This window comes from Biomphalaria glabrata, chromosome 13, assembly GCF_947242115.1.
Source record: "Biomphalaria glabrata chromosome 13, xgBioGlab47.1, whole genome shotgun sequence".
NCBI classification, from domain to species: Eukaryota; Metazoa; Mollusca; class Gastropoda; family Planorbidae; genus Biomphalaria; species Biomphalaria glabrata.
In genome coordinates this window covers 13,287,096-13,308,354 of record NC_074723.1, presented here as the reverse complement: position 1 = coordinate 13,308,354, position 21,259 = coordinate 13,287,096, and the positions used below count along the sequence as shown (strand labels likewise).

The 21,259-nt window shown below is 38.2% G+C and overlaps 1 protein-coding gene across 1 annotated transcript; it reads right to left on the bottom strand.

Moving 5' to 3' along the window:
- Positions 1-2,502: 2,502 nt before the first annotated feature.
- On the bottom strand, positions 2,503-10,310 carry LOC106072916 (cdc42 homolog). The gene is given in 5 exon segments (NM_001311275.1): positions 2,503-2,734; positions 3,540-3,737; positions 4,346-4,528; positions 5,092-5,215; positions 10,283-10,310. Coding segments are annotated over 4 exon segments (576 nt in total). The 5' UTR covers positions 5,197-5,215; positions 10,283-10,310; the 3' UTR covers positions 2,503-2,644.
- Positions 10,311-21,259: the final 10,949 nt, after the last annotated feature.

Below are 21,259 nucleotides of genomic sequence, written 5' to 3'. Positions count from 1 at the left end.
GTTTGTTATTATTACAAAGCTTTTATCAACTTACTCTGGTAAAAATTTTTTTTAATGTTTTTTCTCCAACACGAATCAAGCTGAAATTTAGTAACTGACAAAACAAGAATAAAAGAAATTTAAACAATTAATTAATTAATTATAGTTATTAATTATTTTGTTTGGTATCGAGCAAGGGAAAGATAGTACTTGATTTATGTGGTGGTATAAGTTGATTTAGTCCTCTTTATACTTTGCTTTGAAGTTTGTAACTAATATTAGATAACTATAAAACCTTTTATTTTCATAAGCACTTGTCTGGTACAGTAGTTAGTATATTGGCCTAAGGAGGTATGAGGAAGCCAGAGCCCATCAGTTCAAATCCAGGTTGTTCTACTTTAAATTTAAAAAAAGTATGCATTTAAACGTTCACCCAGATACCCCCTTCTTTCTCACCCCAACTTGTAGGTCCATATTTTTTTTTTGTGAGCGCATCAAGTCCATCCAGTTTAAGGAATTCAAAGTTAGCAATATAGAAAGATGACATTGTTTGAAATTTAAATATTTATAATGAGTTAGTGGGAGGGATTAGGTGAATGAATATTTTATCTAAAACATAGTCCATTCAATGGAAATTTAAATGTAAAAGATGAGTCAAGTAAAAGTAATTTATATTACAAAAATGCACTTGTAAACCTTTAAACAAATAAATGTTCATTGAAATATGCATAGCAACTGATTATCTATAGATTAAAATATATATGGGAAGCATATCAATTTTAGCTCTGATAAAGACAGGACATTGTTTCTTCAAACTGTTGTTAGACATTAGTATTTCAGGTAAAGTTCATGTTAACATTGGCTTTTAGGAAAGAAAATGAAAAAAAAATTCCCATTCCATTTTGTCATCAGAGGGGATAAATCCTTTGGTAAGTAGCATGGCCAACAGTTGGATACAATGAATGATGCATAAATTTACAAATTCGAATAAATAGTAAAAATGTCATAGAAACTACTGATTATGTTTTGGCTTTTCAAGGAATCAAGGTACATGTAACTTAGTTTTTCTTTGAAGTATATTGATGCTCCCTTGCTGTCAATTGTCTTAACTCGGGTTCAATAATATACTGGTAACTAAATATGAAGGTTTTTGATTAAGCATAATTTAACTTATTCAATCATATCTGTTTTAAGGTTAAGCAATATGTTTTTATACTTCATAAGATCATTAAATCAGTATTTTAGCATGTTAACATTTTCCGTTTAAAGACAAACACGTTAAACTTGAAAGATGACATGTTTTATTCTTCAAAATTTGACATGATCCAAACTAAAACTATGGAGCATTGTTCAAAAGCAACCAAAAATCAGATGACAGAATTATACATGCTTTTTTTTTTTTTTTATTTCTGACAATTGTGTGATAAAACAGGACAATGTGACGGTAATAAAATCTACAATAGAATAGTTCAGAGAAACATAGAGAAAAAACCTAAATGTGTAAATCATGCATTAAAAGGCTTGATAAAAAAAAAATCACACATCTCACTGAAATGCACAACAGCATTTGATAAACGTTATACAATTTCCAGTGAAAGAAGTAGTTTTGAAGACTTCACTGACGCAGTTCATCCACACCAAAAAGTTCAACCCTGCTCAAAGAAGAGCATTCACAAACAACCATCACAAAATATGTACACAATGATATATACGTATAAATAACTTATGTATTGGTAGCCAAAAAAAAAAAAAAGCTTTTCTTTTGTTTTCCACAGTTTAAATGGTATATGAAATAACTTGCATGAGAAGAATATTGATATATATATATGTTATGTATTTATATATATTTTATAAAGCATGAACAATGAGCAGAAATCTTGGACCCCGCTGGGAATTATTTAGTCTCAATGCTTATTTCATCTGAACATTTGCCACCACCTTTTCAGAGCTCAGAACTTGGCAGGAAATAAATCTGATAGCCATAATTTTGTTTCAGGCTTATGAAGTTTGAAACTCTGCGATAGTGAAGTTTTACAAATTGAATTCCATTAATTTCTCCTGCCTTATCAGCTCACATTATAAATGACAGTAGTTCATGAGTAATGAAAGTAAAGAACATAAACAATGAAAAACCAAAGTGTCCTCACTGAAATTTTATACCACCATTAATAAATCAATAATCAAAACTGACCACTTATAAAATTACTACTAAACTAGCAAAAGTACTTATAATTTGAATCATTTCAACATTAACAGAGCTCTTCTACCAGCCATGGCATCCCATTGTGATACAATGATTTACTTTCAAAGCCGATTACTTTTGTTTTCTATACTGTTAGATGCATACAAAAGAAATTCAAGAAATACATATGCTGGCAGGACATGAGATTTATGTCCTACTAAGTTTGGAAAATTGATGTTTCATAACATTTTTTTTGGAAAACATTTTAATGGTTCTCCACCTAATAAGAGCCTGGACCAACAGATAGAGAGAATAATTTTTTTGTTAAATGCATTTGTTTTCTTAACTACCAGACTGCCAAAACCGAGCAATGGCAAGTCCTAAAGGTTAAACAAAAAAGAACAATGCACAAAAGAAAAAAATATCCCAGAAAAAAAACAAACTAGACATTTGAATAAGATGTTCCTATTGCATTTGAACCAATTACAAAATGAGGCACTTCTTTTTCTTGGGGGGTTCTGGTGGCTCAAGGGCTGCTAAGATTGCTTCATCAAAGACATTCTTCAGACCTTTCTATAAAATAAACAAATGCAATACTTTAAAATAATGATCATCCCTTCAAAATAATTAATAATTTAAAAAAAAAAAAGGTTTAAGAGCAAAAACCAATAAAACCAAATACTGACAAACCCGGTTGACAGAACCAGCTGGTTATTCAGGCTGAGCACTTAAGTATATGAAGGGAAAGTAATCTTTGAATGATTATTATTGTGCTGATGTGCCAAAAACTCAAATTCATGACATATTTATGTAACGGGACTAGCTGGTTATTTGGATTAAGAGGATCATTTTCATTTAGTAAAAGACGTGCAAGAGCACTTTTTGGTGCAGATGTATTATATCCTATCTAGATCTAGAACTGCATAAGGAAATCATTTCAAAAGTGTGTTTAAAGGATCATTTCATATTTATGAACAAGGTAAAAAAAAAAAAAAGGGGGGGGGGGGGCGTGCAGGAGGCACAGAAAGGGTATTTTAAATTTAAGAGCCACAATTGAGGATTGAAAACGTTTGTTGATTGAAAGAGTCAGAAGATTTTTCTACTGGATAAGAAAAGCAAAGGTAATTCATTCTAAAGGGCTATAATTGACGGGCTAAGCAACCTTCATCTCAGAATAAAATAAAAACAATTTATCGGCTTCAATTGACAGGTCAATGCAAATATTTTCATAGCAATTATAATTAGCTAATAGAGTGCTAATAAAGAAAGTCTGTTACTGTAATGCAGAAAAACAGCTTTCCATAGACAACACCTGAAAAAGTTTCATAACTCAAGGATTTTAATATTTAGCTGCAAATGGGATAAAAAAAATATTTACCTGTGTGAGTGCTGAGCATTCCACATATTTGACAGCCTTTAAATCTTTAGCTAACCTTTCTCCATTGTCTGAAGAAATAGGTTTCTGCTTATTTTTAGCCAACTTGTCCACTGTTGTGGCATCATCTCTTAAATCTATTTGTGTTCCCACAAGAAGAAAAGGTGTTCTTTGACAATGATGTGTGATCTCTGGAACCCACTTTAAAAAAAAAGGTACATTTTGATAGTTAAAAAGTATTATGGGCATTGAGTGAATTCAAGGTCATCAAAGAGTAGGTAAAAGTCGGTTAAGAAGATGGTCAGTACATCTTGGTGAAGTGTTCGATAGTGGTGCTTGTTAGAGAGACAAGTTAAAGTTAGAGACTAGTACATGTAGTATCAGTTAACATGGTACCATAGTTAAAAACTCGTAGCCAGAAAGCTTTAATTGTATACTATTGCCTAATGCAAGTTTCAAATGTGATCAATATTTTTCCAAACTTGGATTTATCATAAGAATATATTATAGTGGCAAGCTGTGTATCAATAAATATTTCTAATAAATATTTTTGTTTTCATCCTTAAGTAATTAAACATATAATTTGCCAAAAATCAAATCATCCTAACACAAGACAGAACCCTACGATTACGATAAAGATAGTATTATGTTATCATATTGAAATTTTAGAGAGCTCTGGAATTGAGATTCAGTTAGAAAATAATTATAACGACATGAATTGTCAGGTGATAACTGCAGTTTAGAACTGACAATGATAATACAGGCTTCTATTCATTTTAAATTTGTATACATACACACTTGATACATACCTTTTCTCTCACATTTTCAAAGGAAGAGGGAGAAACAACAGAAAAACAGACTAAAAAAACATCAGTTTGAGGGTAGCTCAAAGGTCGCAGCCTGTCATAATCTTCTTGGCCTGCAGTATCAAACAACCCCAATGTGTATGGTTCACCTCCTATCATGACAGTCACTGCATAGTTATCAAATACCTGGTTACATAAAGTAAAATAATGATACATTGATATATTATTTAGATTACAAAGGCATTAAATATAAAAGTTAACATATTTAACCCTTGAACATGTGCAACATGCAAAACAAATCACCCACAAGCAATATAAATTTCATGAACTGTTAAGCACTGAATTCTAAAGTTCAAGGCAAAATCTAAATGCATGTTTTTATAAATTTTATATATATATATATATATATATATATAATTTTTATGTGTCTATGACCTGCTTTTGCATTTTATCTTATCAGATCTAATCAAGTTTGATTTCAAGATGTTTTGAATTTAACCAGAGTGTAAGCACAAATTCAATATTATTTCTGTAATTCAATCAAGATGATGGTTCAAATTTACTTTATAAAAATTGTTTAATTCAGCTATTAACAAAAACATATCCTAGTTTCTTTTTCAATCAATTTTTTATAAAACTTTTAATGTAATTAAAAGTTTTTCAACAGCAGTTTTTCAAGCAGCAGAAATTTCTACTAATGTTCATAAATAGTATTTCTAAAGATAGTCAACATTTTTTTTAATACTTACAGTTGGTACATATTCTGAAGGGAATTTGTTGGTTGTATATGAGATTAGCAAGCATGTTTTACCAACAGCCCCATCACCTACAACTACACACTTTATAGTCTGCATCACGCTAAGCTTGGGTCACCTGTAGTTGCAAAAAAAATAAATAAATAATGATGAATCTTGGCGAGATATATATATATATACCTATTGGCATTTTTTTTTTTCAAGCACAATTTTTTTTTAAATCATCTAGTTTACTGGGCTTCACAGAAATAACTCTTACGACTTTTCACAGCTGTGTGTGAAATATTTTCATTGAATCGACAGTACATCTAAGTATTATAAGTCACAAAAATTCACTGACTTTCATGATTATGTGTGAACTATCTGCACCAGATTTAGCGTAAATCTAGACAGTTTAGATATTTCTAGATCTCAGTCACTAAAATTCACTGACTTTTCACAGCTGTGTGCGAATTATCTTTACTAAATCTACCGTAATCTAGACTCTAGACCTAAGTCACTATATAAATATATAAAATTTGTGGACTTCTCATGGCTGTATTTGAATTATCTTCACTAAATCTACCATACATGTAAGATCTAAGTATTCTAAGTCACTAAAATTCATGACATTTTTTAGATTATCTTCACTTAATTCTAGATTTAGCATAATCTAGAATCTCTCATCTAGAGTAATCTAGACATAAGATATATCTATATCATTAAATTGACTAATATTCACAGAGTTATCAGGTTAGGTGTGAATTATCTTCACTAGATCTAACATAGCTAGACAGTCACTAGCTAGATCTAGATCTAAGTCACTCAAATTTATGGACTTTTCACATGAAATCATCTTACTGTTACGGTACAATTAGTTTTTAGGTGAAAGAGGGCCAGGAGGGGTGTAGCCTACACGTTAGGCTGGTAATTACTCTAAGAATACGCTTATTCACCATAGACTAGTCTAATGCGACAACAGTCCTAATAATGAGAGAAATCAACTATTTTTTCGTTCCTGTAGAAATAATGGTATGAGCCAAAGCCATCTTTAGTCACAAGGTCATGCTCCACAAAATGTGTGAAAGGTGATGTATACACATTATTGGTCAGATCACAAGCATAGCCAGCCCGTCACACGATCAGATAGCCTAGATACACTGCTTTTTTTCCCATACATTGTTTAGCAAGGAATAAGCAAAATTATATTTAAACAAGGTTACAAAGAGTTTGTGTGGAAACACAAACTCAAAATCAGCCACTGAAGTGGCACACTCAGACAGGTAAAAAGGCAGATTTCAATATTTTCAGAAAGAATATTAGAAACTATGAACTACAACTCTATCTCCATCAATACAAAAAGAAGAGAAGTGCTAATGTCGAAAGAGTTGCTGACACTGTTGTATTGTTAGTTTGACTAACAATTTGATACCACAGGATACTGAGATTTATTAATGTTATTAATATTACATAGTTAATATTCGTATGTATTCAATGAACTGATAGTTATGAAGATAATAAAGTTATGAAGATTTTGTTAAATCCTAGGTGTCACTTTCAAAGACTGCATCATGAATGATTAGAAACAGGATTAATACAGCAATTGGACCCAACGAAGACCTGCTAATCACTGTCAAAAAACAATAACTCAAACTCTATGGCCACATCATAAGGCCCTCTGGGCTCGCAAAGACCTTCCTTCAGGGAACAGTACCAGGATGAAGATGAAGACAACATTAAAGAATGGACAGGTCTGTCAGTGGATGAAATTCTATCAAAGGCAAAGGACAGAGAGAAATGGAGAAAGACAGTTGACAGATCTTGTGTGGTGCCCCAACAGTCTAACAGAGTTAAATGTAATACTGGTGTAACTGATGTTATTGAATGACTAATTGTTGTTTTGTAAAGCCTCAATAAAATAACTTTTCCCTTTAGTTAAGTGTACAGAGTTAGAGGATGGTGATGCAATTTACATGTATATTATATAAAACATTACTTATTAATTGTTTTTAATTATATTCCACTTAAATGCATAATAAATACATTTTTTCTCTTTAAAAAAAGTAAACATTTTTTTTTTTGTATTTGTATGACAGAAATTACTTGATTTAGTATTTAATACAATTTAAAAAAAGAATCTAAAACAGTTTGCATTTAAATGTGCTGAAAAATATGGTAAATAGGCATCTCCCTTACTAAATACTCTCCATGCTTATTTTCTTTTTTATTATTAATAGTGGATAGTTGTAAAAATGGTGTATTTTTATTTTTAAAAAACTGCTTGCATAGTTGATTTTAAAAATAAAATTTTTCGCTTTCAGAAAAGAAAAAAGTAGCTGTAGCGTGAGAACTTTGAGGTTGACAGTTTTGGTAAAACAGTTGTATATAGATATATAGGCATCTCCCTTACTATATACTTTCTGTGCTTTTTTTTGTATTATTAATAGTGAATATTTGTAAAAATGTTGTTTTTATCTGCATGCATATTTAATTTCAAAAATTAAATTTGTCTATTTCAGAAAAGAAAAAAGAAAAAGCTGCATCAGAACTTTAAAAGGTCTAAAATACCATGATGTCAGGTTTTCAATAATTTTTATAAGCTAAGGAGATCTAAACATGATGGACAAACATTCCATACAAAGCTAATAGTAATAGTGTCTATTCCCCTTTTGGGGGCCGCTAAAAAAATATTGGGTAAAAATTTTAAAAAACCTGGCAAGTTTCAAGAGAATTTAGGGACTTTAGGAGACTTTTCATTTTTTAGATTTTAGGATATTATAGGAGTGCTACAAACCCTGAATACAGAACATAGGAGTCCTGAAAACTCTGCATAATGTGGACTAAACATATTTTTTGTTAAAATGTTATCTAGGTTGGAAATAAAAAGAAGATAAGATAATACAGTACCACTATATTTTACTCATTACAGGGATCGCAACTGGCTAGACCTATTATTAAAAAATCTAGATTTCTAGAATGATGTAGAATCTAAGTGGAGTATATTCTGCTCAAGATTTATAAATTTTAAGTAATGCAGGATTGTAGCACTTAGCAAGAAAAAGTTGGGTAACTGTAAATCTAATCATGCTTCATTGTAATGATGTAGTCTGTAGATCTAGAATAATCTACATTTCACTGTTTACTCAAGACTACTCAATATCTAATTCTAATGTACTGCAGCTCTACTGACTACTAGAACTAGAATACTAGATCTATCATATGAGTGACTATGACAGTAATGATCATCTAGACCTATTCACATTTTTTTTCCTAGCAGAATCATTTTCAACCATATAGGCCTAGTTTCCCTCGCTTTTACGAGTGAAATAAATTTTACGGACTTTTAACAGCTGTATGCGAAATATTTTTGTTAAATCTACAGTAGGTCTAGACACTTTTGATCTAAGTCACTAAAATGCGCGGACTTTTCGCGGCTGTGAGAGAATTATCTTTACTGAATTTACAGTAGATCTAGACTCTAGATCTAAGTCACTAAAATGCGCGGACTTTTCAGAGAAATATTTTCACTATATATATTCTAGTGATTTAGCGTAAATCTAGAGTGTATTTCTAAGTCACTAAATTTGCTGGCTTTTCACTTCTTTGTGCTAATTATCTTCACTAGACTCAAAGTGATTTAGTGTAAATCTAGAATCTAGCGTATTTCTAGAGTAATCTATATATTAGATGTATCGAGATCATTAAATTGACTAAAATTCACTGAGTTTTCAGGTTAGGTGCGAATTATCGTCACTAGATCTAATTTAGATCTAAATCTAGATACTATTACAGTTACTAGAGACTAGCTAGATCTAGAAGATTTACCGACTTTCCATGCGACGTCACTCTTACACTTACAAGAAGAAGATTTTAGGTGAGGGAGGGCCCGGAGGGATGTAGCCTACAAATTAGTCTGGTAATTGCTCTAATTATAGACAATAGTCACTACAGACTAGATCTAGCGCGTCTTTAGTGGTAACAATAAATGGAAACAAACATTTCTACGCTGACTTCAGAAAAATACTGCCAGGTGAAATGCTTGCTTGAGCCAAGGCCATTTTCAATCACGAGGTCGCGCTTCACAAGTGGGTGAAAGGCGGTGTAGACACGTCACTGGTCAGCTCATTAACACAGCCAGCCCGTAAGGTCATGCGATCAGAATGCCTAATAGCGCTGTTGTTATCCCCTCACATTTTTAGCAAGAAATAAGCAAAATTATATTTTTAAAAAAATATTGGGTAAAAATTTTAGGAGAGTGGACAAAATTTTAGGAGACTTTCCGCAACTTTTAGGAGAATTTTAGGATTTTAGGAGACTTTTCATTTTTTAGGAGTTTTTAGGAGCGCTACGGACCCTGTATAACTCATTATAGAGTATCTAGAATCTAGCCTAGATATAATCATATAATAATCCAGACAGTGTAGAACTAGAATAAGATCTAAATCTAGATCTAGAATTAGACTAATTAGACAGATAAGATAGATTCTGAAATTCTTATAGATGATACTGATACGTCTAGATCTAGTGATTCTAGTCAATAGTTATAGACAGTAACTGAGTATTGTCTAGATTCTAGATAAATGATAATAATTAAATAATTAAGATTAGTTAGAGATAGATGACTACAGACTAGATCTAGACTAAGTAACATTGAATAGAATAGTGTTATTACTTATTTACGTCTTCATTCAACATTCATAACATTGTCACTTGTTAGATTGTTACATTCTTAGTCAATGATACTAACAATGACATTAGTAACATAAACTAGTATTTTAGTCTGTGTCTGTATATTAGTTAATTAGTATAGTATAGATTATAGTGCTACGGTAAGTATAGTTTTTAGTTTACATACTAACATAGTGTCATAGGAAACAAGTTTAAATTAAATTAAACATGACAAAGAGATCTAAACACTAAACTCCAGATCTAGATCTGTATTTATTAGATCATCTAGATCTAGAATATCATCAATCTAGATTCTAGATCAAGGATAGGTCTAGGTGCGGAAGTAGCAATATGAATAGCGATAGACTACTCCTCATAAAAGTATGAGAAAGCGGCCATTTTGTTATCTTTTCAATTAATCTAATATTTGAAATTACTGTACAATTTGCACTAGACGTCAATTTACAATAAGATCAACAAAAGTAAATAATATTAAAGACAAAATGCTGTTATAAATGAAAACGGATTAAGATTATACCTTGCTAGGCAAACTTAAGTATATCCAATAACTTTACTCCAGGGAAGTTTGATGTGACTAACAAGCCGGAAGAAAGGTTAGGGTTAGGCAGCTTGACCTGTGCGCAAGAATTGTGCGCACGTAGATCAAGCAACTAGATCTAATATCAAGCTAACTGCTAAACTAAAAAAAAAAAAGTTTATAACGATCTTGATTCTAGGTCTATAATAGTCTAAGTTTATAACTTGATCTTGATTCTAGGTCTATAATAGTCTAAGTTTATAACTTGATCTTGATTCTAGGTCTATAATCAGGGGCGGACTGGCTATATGGGCATTTGGGCAAATGCCCGGTGGGCCGGTACCCAAATGGTCCGGTTGGCCACCGAAATGGCCTGATCGAAGCCACTATGTCACATTTCAAATTGTTAAAGGTTTTATAATATTCTTATTATATTATTATTTTTATTTGTATAACGGTCCTCTGAGCGTCGTGTTTTTAAAAAAAGTCTTTCACAAACATTACAGTGTAATACTATTTTAATCGAACACATTATCCGACAATAAAATGTAGAATGTAGACACTAAGACAGTGCTACTTGTAGGCTTCATCTTTTTAGGGCCTACATAATTGCTGATTTAAAAAGACGCTATATTGCTTATTAAGATATAGAGTTCACTGTATGCATGCATATCGATACATTATCAAAGTTAATTATTTTTAAAGACCGATACACCTAGAAATGGATGCCCATCACATGATAGAGAATTAGTGGGCCGAATTTTATAGAAATGCCCGGGCCGATTTTGACACCCCGTCCGCCCCTGTCTATAATAGTCTAAGTCTGGAAAGCCATGCCCATGGGCCATGGCTAACTGTAATAATAAGTGGCTCTAAATCAACACCAATAACAGTAAACTCGAGGTGTACCTCAAGTAACAAGTAACAGTCTAAGCTAGGTCCACTACTACTTTTAATTTTCATAAATGATTTACCATTAGATCTAGTTCAGGAACAAAAGTCAGATCCAGATAATTATTTGCAGACGATTACATAATATATAGATCTAGATCTAGAATAGAACAATAAAAAAAAACAACACAAGATAAAGAAATTTTACAAAGAGAATTAGATGAATTACAGAAATGGGAATCAAATAGGAGCATGTCTTTCCACCCAGAAAAATGTCAGTTATTAAGAGTAACAAAAAAAACTAAAACGACATTAATTCCACTTAATCGTGGTAAACCAGTAACATGCAGACTAAAAACGCAAAATACTTGGATGTTATAATAAATGAAAAACTGTCATGGAATCCCCATATTGATGAAACTATAAAAAAAAAAAAAAAAAACAAGGTTACAAAGAAAGTTTGTGTGGAAACACAAACTTAAAATCGGCCCCTTAAGTGGTCCTCCTAGACAGGCTTCAATATTTTCAGAAAGAACATCCAAATGAAATTATATCAAAGACAAATGAGAAATAAGAATGGAGAAAGAAGGTAGTGCCCCAACGGTGCAGCAGATCAAAGGATAGGTGCATGAGAATGCAAAGTTAGATGTGAACCTGGCCTAACTAGTTCCCCTTTCAGACCTTGTGGTTTGGGCCTATAGGGTAGATGATGTAAAGTTCATCTGTTTTTGTGGCCTACTGTGACAAGTCAAAAACTCGCTGTCAGAGTCACTCTAAATTATCACAGCATTAATTATTATTTTTCATTATTTATTTATTTTATTTTAATTACTTCACCATCCTACCCCTAAATTCTCCACCCGCCCCACCTTTTCCTCTCCAGGCTAGGCTTAGTCCACCACCTTGGAGAAAACTAGGCCAGTCCTTTCATTTATCTTCCCTTGATCGGGGAAAGATAATCACACTATCTCCTTTGTCTTATCCGCCGGATGTCTGACTGACGGTCGCGGTTGACACCACCTTGGTTTGAATGCAAGCTAATCCTTCTCCCCCCCCCCTTCTCTCACGTCTCTCTTTGATCTAAGAGATTACCCTGGTCAACACACCGCGTGATATTCCAAGGTGCGGCTCCCACCTCGAGTCAAATCCACCCACGTGTAAGATAAATCTTAGCCTAGGGCATTTCCTGTGTCCGCCCGCACTTTCCAGGCATATATAAAGTAAACCCACTCAAATCAGACTCTCTTTCATTCTCATTCGAGCTGAGCTATTGAGTCTGGACTACTTCATACATTCTTTCTCCTAGAGGAATACCTGGTGGTAAGCCGAACTTAATCACAAGTTCCATCTTAATTACTTTTGTGCTATTATCATGTGTATTTTGCCTAGTTCATTTATATTTAATTAGTGCATTGTGTATTTCTCACTGGCGTAAGTAGAAAACATAAACATGTGCTATGTTTGTATTTTAGTATTGCATTAATCTATTAATGCTATGTTGCTCAATTGATCGTTGATGCAACCATGTATATATTTGTACATCTTAGTCTACTTCCTTTATCTCGGTTGACCGCGTTGATAATCTTACTAGCGCACTGATACTGCGTCTAGAAGAGAGATACGAGTTATCTCCCCTGTAACGAATTATCTCCCCTTTACTCATTTTACTCTAATGAGAGTTGCGACGCTTGAAGGGACATTCGAGCACGCTCCATTGTTCTCGACCCACGGTCATATGTAAACAAACCATCTGGATCGCTGACCACCGCCCAACTCACCCCCCCCCCTTTTCTTTCTCTATCCACCTGTGTTGTTTATTTGAGATTATTATTTCCCCTGCTATGTACATTTTTATATTATTACTTTCCCTTTTATGTACATTTTATATTGCTACTATCAGCCATCTATTATTCCAAACCCCATTTGTCATCTTCTCCCAATTATGCTCTAAAGCAATTTTACCAATCTGACGAATGCACCTCAGTGGAGGGCATCGATAAGATGCATGAGAGACATGTCCTAACTTGTCTTTGTTTATCCGCAGCCTCCCTCAGGTGTCTGCCTATTTATTTGCTGTTGCTGTTCAGTGTCTACACGACACTACTCAACTCTACTACTTGGCGCTATCGGCATTGCCCGCCTACTCGACAGCCCACCTGTCAAGCTATTAGGCGCGACGTCCCTATAGACCAGATCTGTGTGAGACGTCATAGCTACGCCAACCCCCTGTAACTCACCGGACATATCCTGTCAACTACGCTGCCCACGGCAGATCCGCTCTGCCCGCAGTAACCTTGTGCCCACGGTAGCCGGCCACCCGCCCTACTGTGCCCACTACAGATAATAGATTTTGGGGATTGAGACTCCACAAGAACTATATCGCCGGCGTCCCTCTATCCGCTAGAGCGCCACCTCCAGCTGCAGAACCTCAAGCCAGGACACAGCCAGCTGCGACATCAACAGGAATACCAGCTAAGTCAGAGGACAAAGTGACATACTCTCTTATTATGTGCAAGAGTGATGATTAAATATAGGATATACTAGAGATAGAGGCAAACCCTCCCCCTTTTATTATTATATGTATATTTATGTAAATAAATATCCTTTATTTTAACTTTTGTATCTATCTTTCATTGCTTTGTCTCGTTGCGTGCCTGCTCCCGATTCATATGCTGATAAGTGGGGGTGTGATAGCATTAAAAATAATCATCCCCTAGACATAAAACGTGCCAAACACACGTCACATTTCCCCACCTGTCACATTTTGGCGAGCCCGTCCGTGGATTTAACCCATTAGTACAGCAGGCACGAACAGGCAGCAATAACTAAATTCCATATCAATAATTTTTTTTTCCCTAAAAATTATTTACAAGCATCATCACTTCGCATCATCAAGAGTGTCACTTCTGTCATATTTTTCATTTATTTATTATTATTGCATTTCATGTGTAATATTTTCTTGCAGGAACTTTGTGATTAACGTAGGCAGACACCACATTCCTTTTGCACTCTTTCCTATAACCAGCGACTCATTTTCGCTAACCCACTTTCTTTAATTCTAGCTCAATCCTATTATCCATTCTATCGGCCCCTCCACCATCCTAGTACCTCTCATTACCCACCCCTCACCACTATGGCCAGTGGCACATTCTCCAAAGAGCACTCTGACTTAATGCAGAAAATAGCTGAATTCAAAGAAATAGCGGCCACCCTATATAATGATGAGGCAGAACGAAAAAAATATGTGATTGAACGTTTTGAGGCATTTCAAAAGGAAGAAAAAAGAAAGGAGGAGGAAAAGGAAAGGGAAGAAGAGGAAGAGGAAGAAAGGAGATTAGCAAGGGAGCATGAGTTGGCATTGAATGCGATTAGACAGGAAATCAGACAGCGCTATAGACCGCAGAGTTTGGAGCTGAGCACCACACCCACAAGACTAGACCAGGAAACAGAGGAGAGCGAAACCACAACTCATGTCCAAATTGAGTACACTGCCCAAACGGAAACAGAAGTTGCTGCTAAGAATGAGACTTTCATACCTGATATCCCTCCTCTCGACAATTCCACATTGTCTACACAGCCCAACCCTCCTGCTCAGTCCAATGGTCCTGCAAACTGCGATGCCCCAATCCAGCCCATGCCCTCAAGCAAACCCCAACCTAGAAAGGCACCAATCCAACAACCAGCATTGCACAAAGACTACCCAGCACGTAAGCCTCGTCATAACCAGAACAACCAAGCCCACCGTAGCTGCTACAACCGCACGCGTGGCAACAAAACTAACCGTGCCTACCGTGACTGCAACGACAGCATGCGTAGCCACAAACCCAACCGCCAAAAGCAGCAGGCCTCACAGCGCATTTCAGTAATGACCGCGGTCCCCAAACCCTCTGTGTCTAATCAGCAAACACGCACTGATAGAACAGCGGGCGACCCATACGTCATATCAACACTGACTGTGGCCCCTGAACACGCTGCCCTTGGCCCTACGAAAACGGAAGTCCTACCGGCACTCCCTCACCCTGTCTCGTCTTCCCCCGGGATAGAGACCATTCTGGTTAACGGGCGGTACGTCCGGTCCTTATTTGACACAGGCTGTGCGGTAAGTTCAGTTATCTGCAAAGCACTGGTTGATCAGGCTGATCTTACAGATAGAACTGTGACGATTCAGTCCCTTGACCGTGAGATTCCTCCAAAGATTCTTCCTATTGCTAGGGTCCACGTAGAATGCAAGTACGTGCATGGCACCATTGACGCAGCCGTCATGGACACGCCAGTGTACGACTTCATTCTAGGCTCCAAATATATCCCTCTTGGAGTAGTCAACAAACCGTACTTCTCTCTGCCCGTCGGTAGATCGACGAAGCAGAGACGTGGCAGCAACCAGCTGGTTGGAAGCCCTGGTCGCCACACTCACCCGCCTTTTCCCGACTCATCAGCTAAGCTCAAACCACTTTGCCCTGGCATTGACACTGCTAGGAAGTCACGAGTTAAAGTGTGCCCGCGCACTCGTGAGGGTCTACTTGACCCAGGCTACTCAGCCAAAATCATGCAACATTCCTCTGACATTGACAGTGTCAGAATGCCCCGAGGTAAGATGAACCCTTGCTCTCGTGGACTCACTCCTTTTCATGGCTCCTCAGCCACCATTCCGAATCAAGCTCCCCCTGACATTGATAGTGTCAGGAAGTCACGAGGTAAGCCGAACCCCCGCGCTCGTGGAAACACATCTCACTCTGGCTCCTCAGCCACCATTCAATATCAACCTTCCACTGGCATTAACCGTGTCAGGAAGCCACGATGTAAGCCAGATTATCGCACTCGTCTGGACGTTCTCCGGCAGAACTCCACATTCTTTATCAGGCCACTCTTCTCTGACATTGATCGTGTCAGACGATACCGAGGTAAGCTGACCACTTACTCTCGTGAAGAAGCGCCTCACAGCGGCTTCGGAGGTAAGCCCCAACGAGCACACGTGCCTTGGGCACCCCGCCTAAGCCCCAATCACGCTCCCCAATCCGCCCCAGGAAGGAATTATTACTCATCCAATCGCCCAATCTACTCTCCCGAGCAGCCCCACATGTTTCACCCAGGTGACTACATAATTAGGGACGGAAAGTAGACCACGGACAGACTTGGACAGACTCTCCTCCTGGCATGGCCACCCCTTTATTTTTCCAATTTTTTTTTCTAATGCTGTGATAACAACTGATCTTAAAGTTAGAGTGACATCAGTCTGCTCGCACTTTATGGATCTTCTGCGATAGATCCATCTTGGCGGCGGCGTATGTGACAAGTCAAAAACTCGCTGTCAGAGTCACTCTAAATTATCACAGCATTAATTATTATTTTTCATTATTTATTTATTTTATTTTAATTACTTCACCATCCTACCCCTAAATTCTCCACCCGCCCCACCTTTTCCTCTCCAGGCTAGGCTTAGTCCACCACCTTGGAGAAAACTAGGCCAGTCCTTTCATTTATCTTCCCTTGATCGGGGAAAGATAATCACACTATCTCCTTTGTCTTATCCGCCGGATGTCTGACTGACGGTCGCGGTTGACACCACCTTGGTTTGAATGCAAGCTAATCCTTCTCCCCCCCCCCCCTTCTCTCACGTCTCTCTTTGATCTAAGAGATTACCCTGGTCAACACACCGCGTGATATTCCAAGGTGCGGCTCCCACCTCGAGTCAAATCCACCCACGTGTAAGATAAATCTTAGCCTAGGGCATTTCCTGTGTCCGCCCGCACTTTCCAGGCATATATAAAGTAAACCCACTCAAATCAGACTCTCTTTCATTCTCATTCGAGCTGAGCTATTGAGTCTGGACTACTTCATACATTCTTTCTCCTAGAGGAATACCTGGTGGTAAGCCGAACTTAATCACAAGTTCCATCTTAATTACTTTTGTGCTATTATCATGTGTATTTTGCCTAGTTCATTTATATTTAATTAGTGCATTGTGTATTTCTCACTGGCGTAAGTAGAAAACATAAACATGTGCTATGTTTGTATTTTAGTATTGCATTAATCTATTAATGCTATGTTGCTCAATTGATCGTTGATGCAACCATGTATATATTTGTACATCTTAGTCTACTTCCTTTATCTCGGTTGACCGCGTTGATAATCTTACTAGCGCACTGATACTGCGTCTAGAAGAGAGATACGAGTTATCTCCCCTGTAACGAATTATCTCCCCTTTACTCATTTTACTCTAATGAGAGTTGCGACGCTTGAAGGGACATTCGAGCACGCTCCATTGTTCTCGACCCACGGTCATATGTAAACAAACCATCTGGATCGCTGACCACCGCCCAACTCACCCCCCCCCTTTTCTTTCTCTATCCACCTGTGTTGTTTATTTGAGATTATTATTTCCCCTGCTATGTACATTTTTATATTATTACTTTCCCTTTTATGTACATTTTATATTGCTACTATCAGCCATCTATTATTCCAAACCCCATTTGTCATCTTCTCCCAATTATGCTCTAAAGCAATTTTACCAATCTGACGAATGCACCTCAGTGGAGGGCATCGATAAGATGCATGAGAGACATGTCCTAACTTGTCTTTGTTTATCCGCAGCCTCCCTCAGGTGTCTGCCTATTTATTTGCTGTTGCTGTTCAGTGTCTACACGACACTACTCAACTCTACTACTTGGCGCTATCGGCATTGCCCGCCTACTCGACAGCCCACCTGTCAAGCTATTAGGCGCGACGTCCCTATAGACCAGATCTGTGTGAGACGTCATAGCTACGCCAACCCCCTGTAACTCACCGGACATATCCTGTCAACTACGCTGCCCACGGCAGATCCGCTCTGCCCGCAGTAACCTTGTGCCCACGGTAGCCGGCCACCCGCCCTACTGTGCCCACTACAGATAATAGATTTTGGGGATTGAGACTCCACAAGAACTATATCGCCGGCGTCCCTCTATCCGCTAGAGCGCCACCTCCAGCTGCAGAACCTCAAGCCAGGACACAGCCAGCTGCGACATCAACAGGAATACCAGCTAAGTCAGAGGACAAAGTGACATACTCTCTTATTATGTGCAAGAGTGATGATTAAATATAGGATATACTAGAGATAGAGGCAAACCCTCCCCCTTTTATTATTATATGTATATTTATGTAAATAAATATCCTTTATTTTAACTTTTGTATCTATCTTTCATTGCTTTGTCTCGTTGCGTGCCTGCTCCCGATTCATATGCTGATAAGTGGGGGTGTGATAGCATTAAAAATAATCATCCCCTAGACATAAAACGTGCCAAACACACGTCACATTTCCCCACCTGTCACATTTTGGCGAGCCCGTCCGTGGATTTAACCCATTAGTACAGCAGGCACGAACAGGCAGCAATAACTAAATTCCATATCAATAATTTTTTTTTCCCTAAAAATTATTTACAAGCATCATCACTTCGCATCATCAAGAGTGTCACTTCTGTCATATTTTTCATTTATTTATTATTATTGCATTTCATGTGTAATATTTTCTTGCAGGAACTTTGTGATTAACGTAGGCAGACACCACATTCCTTTTGCACTCTTTCCTATAACCAGCGACTCATTTTCGCTAACCCACTTTCTTTAATTCTAGCTCAATCCTATTATCCATTCTATCGGCCCCTCCACCATCCTAGTACCTCTCATTACCCACCCCTCACCACTATGGCCAGTGGCACATTCTCCAAAGAGCACTCTGACTTAATGCAGAAAATAGCTGAATTCAAAGAAATAGCGGCCACCCTATATAATGATGAGGCAGAACGAAAAAAATATGTGATTGAACGTTTTGAGGCATTTCAAAAGGAAGAAAAAAGAAAGGAGGAGGAAAAGGAAAGGGAAGAAGAGGAAGAGGAAGAAAGGAGATTAGCAAGGGAGCATGAGTTGGCATTGAATGCGATTAGACAGGAAATCAGACAGCGCTATAGACCGCAGAGTTTGGAGCTGAGCACCACACCCACAAGACTAGACCAGGAAACAGAGGAGAGCGAAACCACAACTCATGTCCAAATTGAGTACACTGCCCAAACGGAAACAGAAGTTGCTGCTAAGAATGAGACTTTCATACCTGATATCCCTCCTCTCGACAATTCCACATTGTCTACACAGCCCAACCCTCCTGCTCAGTCCAATGGTCCTGCAAACTGCGATGCCCCAATCCAGCCCATGCCCTCAAGCAAACCCCAACCTAGAAAGGCACCAATCCAACAACCAGCATTGCACAAAGACTACCCAGCACGTAAGCCTCGTCATAACCAGAACAACCAAGCCCACCGTAGCTGCTACAACCGCACGCGTGGCAACAAAACTAACCGTGCCTACCGTGACTGCAACGACAGCATGCGTAGCCACAAACCCAACCGCCAAAAGCAGCAGGCCTCACAGCGCATTTCAGTAATGACCGCGGTCCCCAAACCCTCTGTGTCTAATCAGCAAACACGCACTGATAGAACAGCGGGCGACCCATACGTCATATCAACACTGACTGTGGCCCCTGAACACGCTGCCCTTGGCCCTACGAAAACGGAAGTCCTACCGGCACTCCCTCACCCTGTCTCGTCTTCCCCCGGGATAGAGACCATTCTGGTTAACGGGCGGTACGTCCGGTCCTTATTTGACACAGGCTGTGCGGTAAGTTCAGTTATCTGCAAAGCACTGGTTGATCAGGCTGATCTTACAGATAGAACTGTGACGATTCAGTCCCTTGACCGTGAGATTCCTCCAAAGATTCTTCCTATTGCTAGGGTCCACGTAGAATGCAAGTACGTGCATGGCACCATTGACGCAGCCGTCATGGACACGCCAGTGTACGACTTCATTCTAGGCTCCAAATATATCCCTCTTGGAGTAGTCAACAAACCGTACTTCTCTCTGCCCGTCGGTAGATCGACGAAGCAGAGACGTGGCAGCAACCAGCTGGTTGGAAGCCCTGGTCGCCACACTCACCCGCCTTTTCCCGACTCATCAGCTAAGCTCAAACCACTTTGCCCTGGCATTGACACTGCTAGGAAGTCACGAGTTAAAGTGTGCCCGCGCACTCGTGAGGGTCTACTTGACCCAGGCTACTCAGCCAAAATCATGCAACATTCCTCTGACATTGACAGTGTCAGAATGCCCCGAGGTAAGATGAACCCTTGCTCTCGTGGACTCACTCCTTTTCATGGCTCCTCAGCCACCATTCCGAATCAAGCTCCCCCTGACATTGATAGTGTCAGGAAGTCACGAGGTAAGCCGAACCCCCGCGCTCGTGGAAACACATCTCACTCTGGCTCCTCAGCCACCATTCAATATCAACCTTCCACTGGCATTAACCGTGTCAGGAAGCCACGATGTAAGCCAGATTATCGCACTCGTCTGGACGTTCTCCGGCAGAACTCCACATTCTTTATCAGGCCACTCTTCTCTGACATTGATCGTGTCAGACGATACCGAGGTAAGCTGACCACTTACTCTCGTGAAGAAGCGCCTCACAGCGGCTTCGGAGGTAAGCCCCAACGAGCACACGTGCCTTGGGCACCCCGCCTAAGCCCCAATCACGCTCCCCAATCCGCCCCAGGAAGGAATTATTACTCATCCAATCGCCCAATCTACTCTCCCGAGCAGCCCCACATGTTTCACCCAGGTGACTACATAATTAGGGACGGAAAGTAGACCACGGACAGACTTGGACAGACTCTCCTCCTGGCATGGCCACCCCTTTATTTTTCCAATTTTTTTTTCTAATGCTGTGATAACAACTGATCTTAAAGTTAGAGTGACATCAGTCTGCTCGCACTTTATGGATCTTCTGCGATAGATCCATCTTGGCGGCGGCGTATGTGACAAGTCAAAAACTCGCTGTCAGAGTCACTCTAAATTATCACAGCATTAATTATTATTTTTCATTATTTATTTATTTTATTTTAATTACTTCACCATCCTACCCCTAAATTCTCCACCCGCCCCACCTTTTCCTCTCCAGGCTAGGCTTAGTCCACCACCTTGGAGAAAACTAGGCCAGTCCTTTCATTTATCTTCCCTTGATCGGGGAAAGATAATCACACTATCTCCTTTGTCTTATCCGCCGGATGT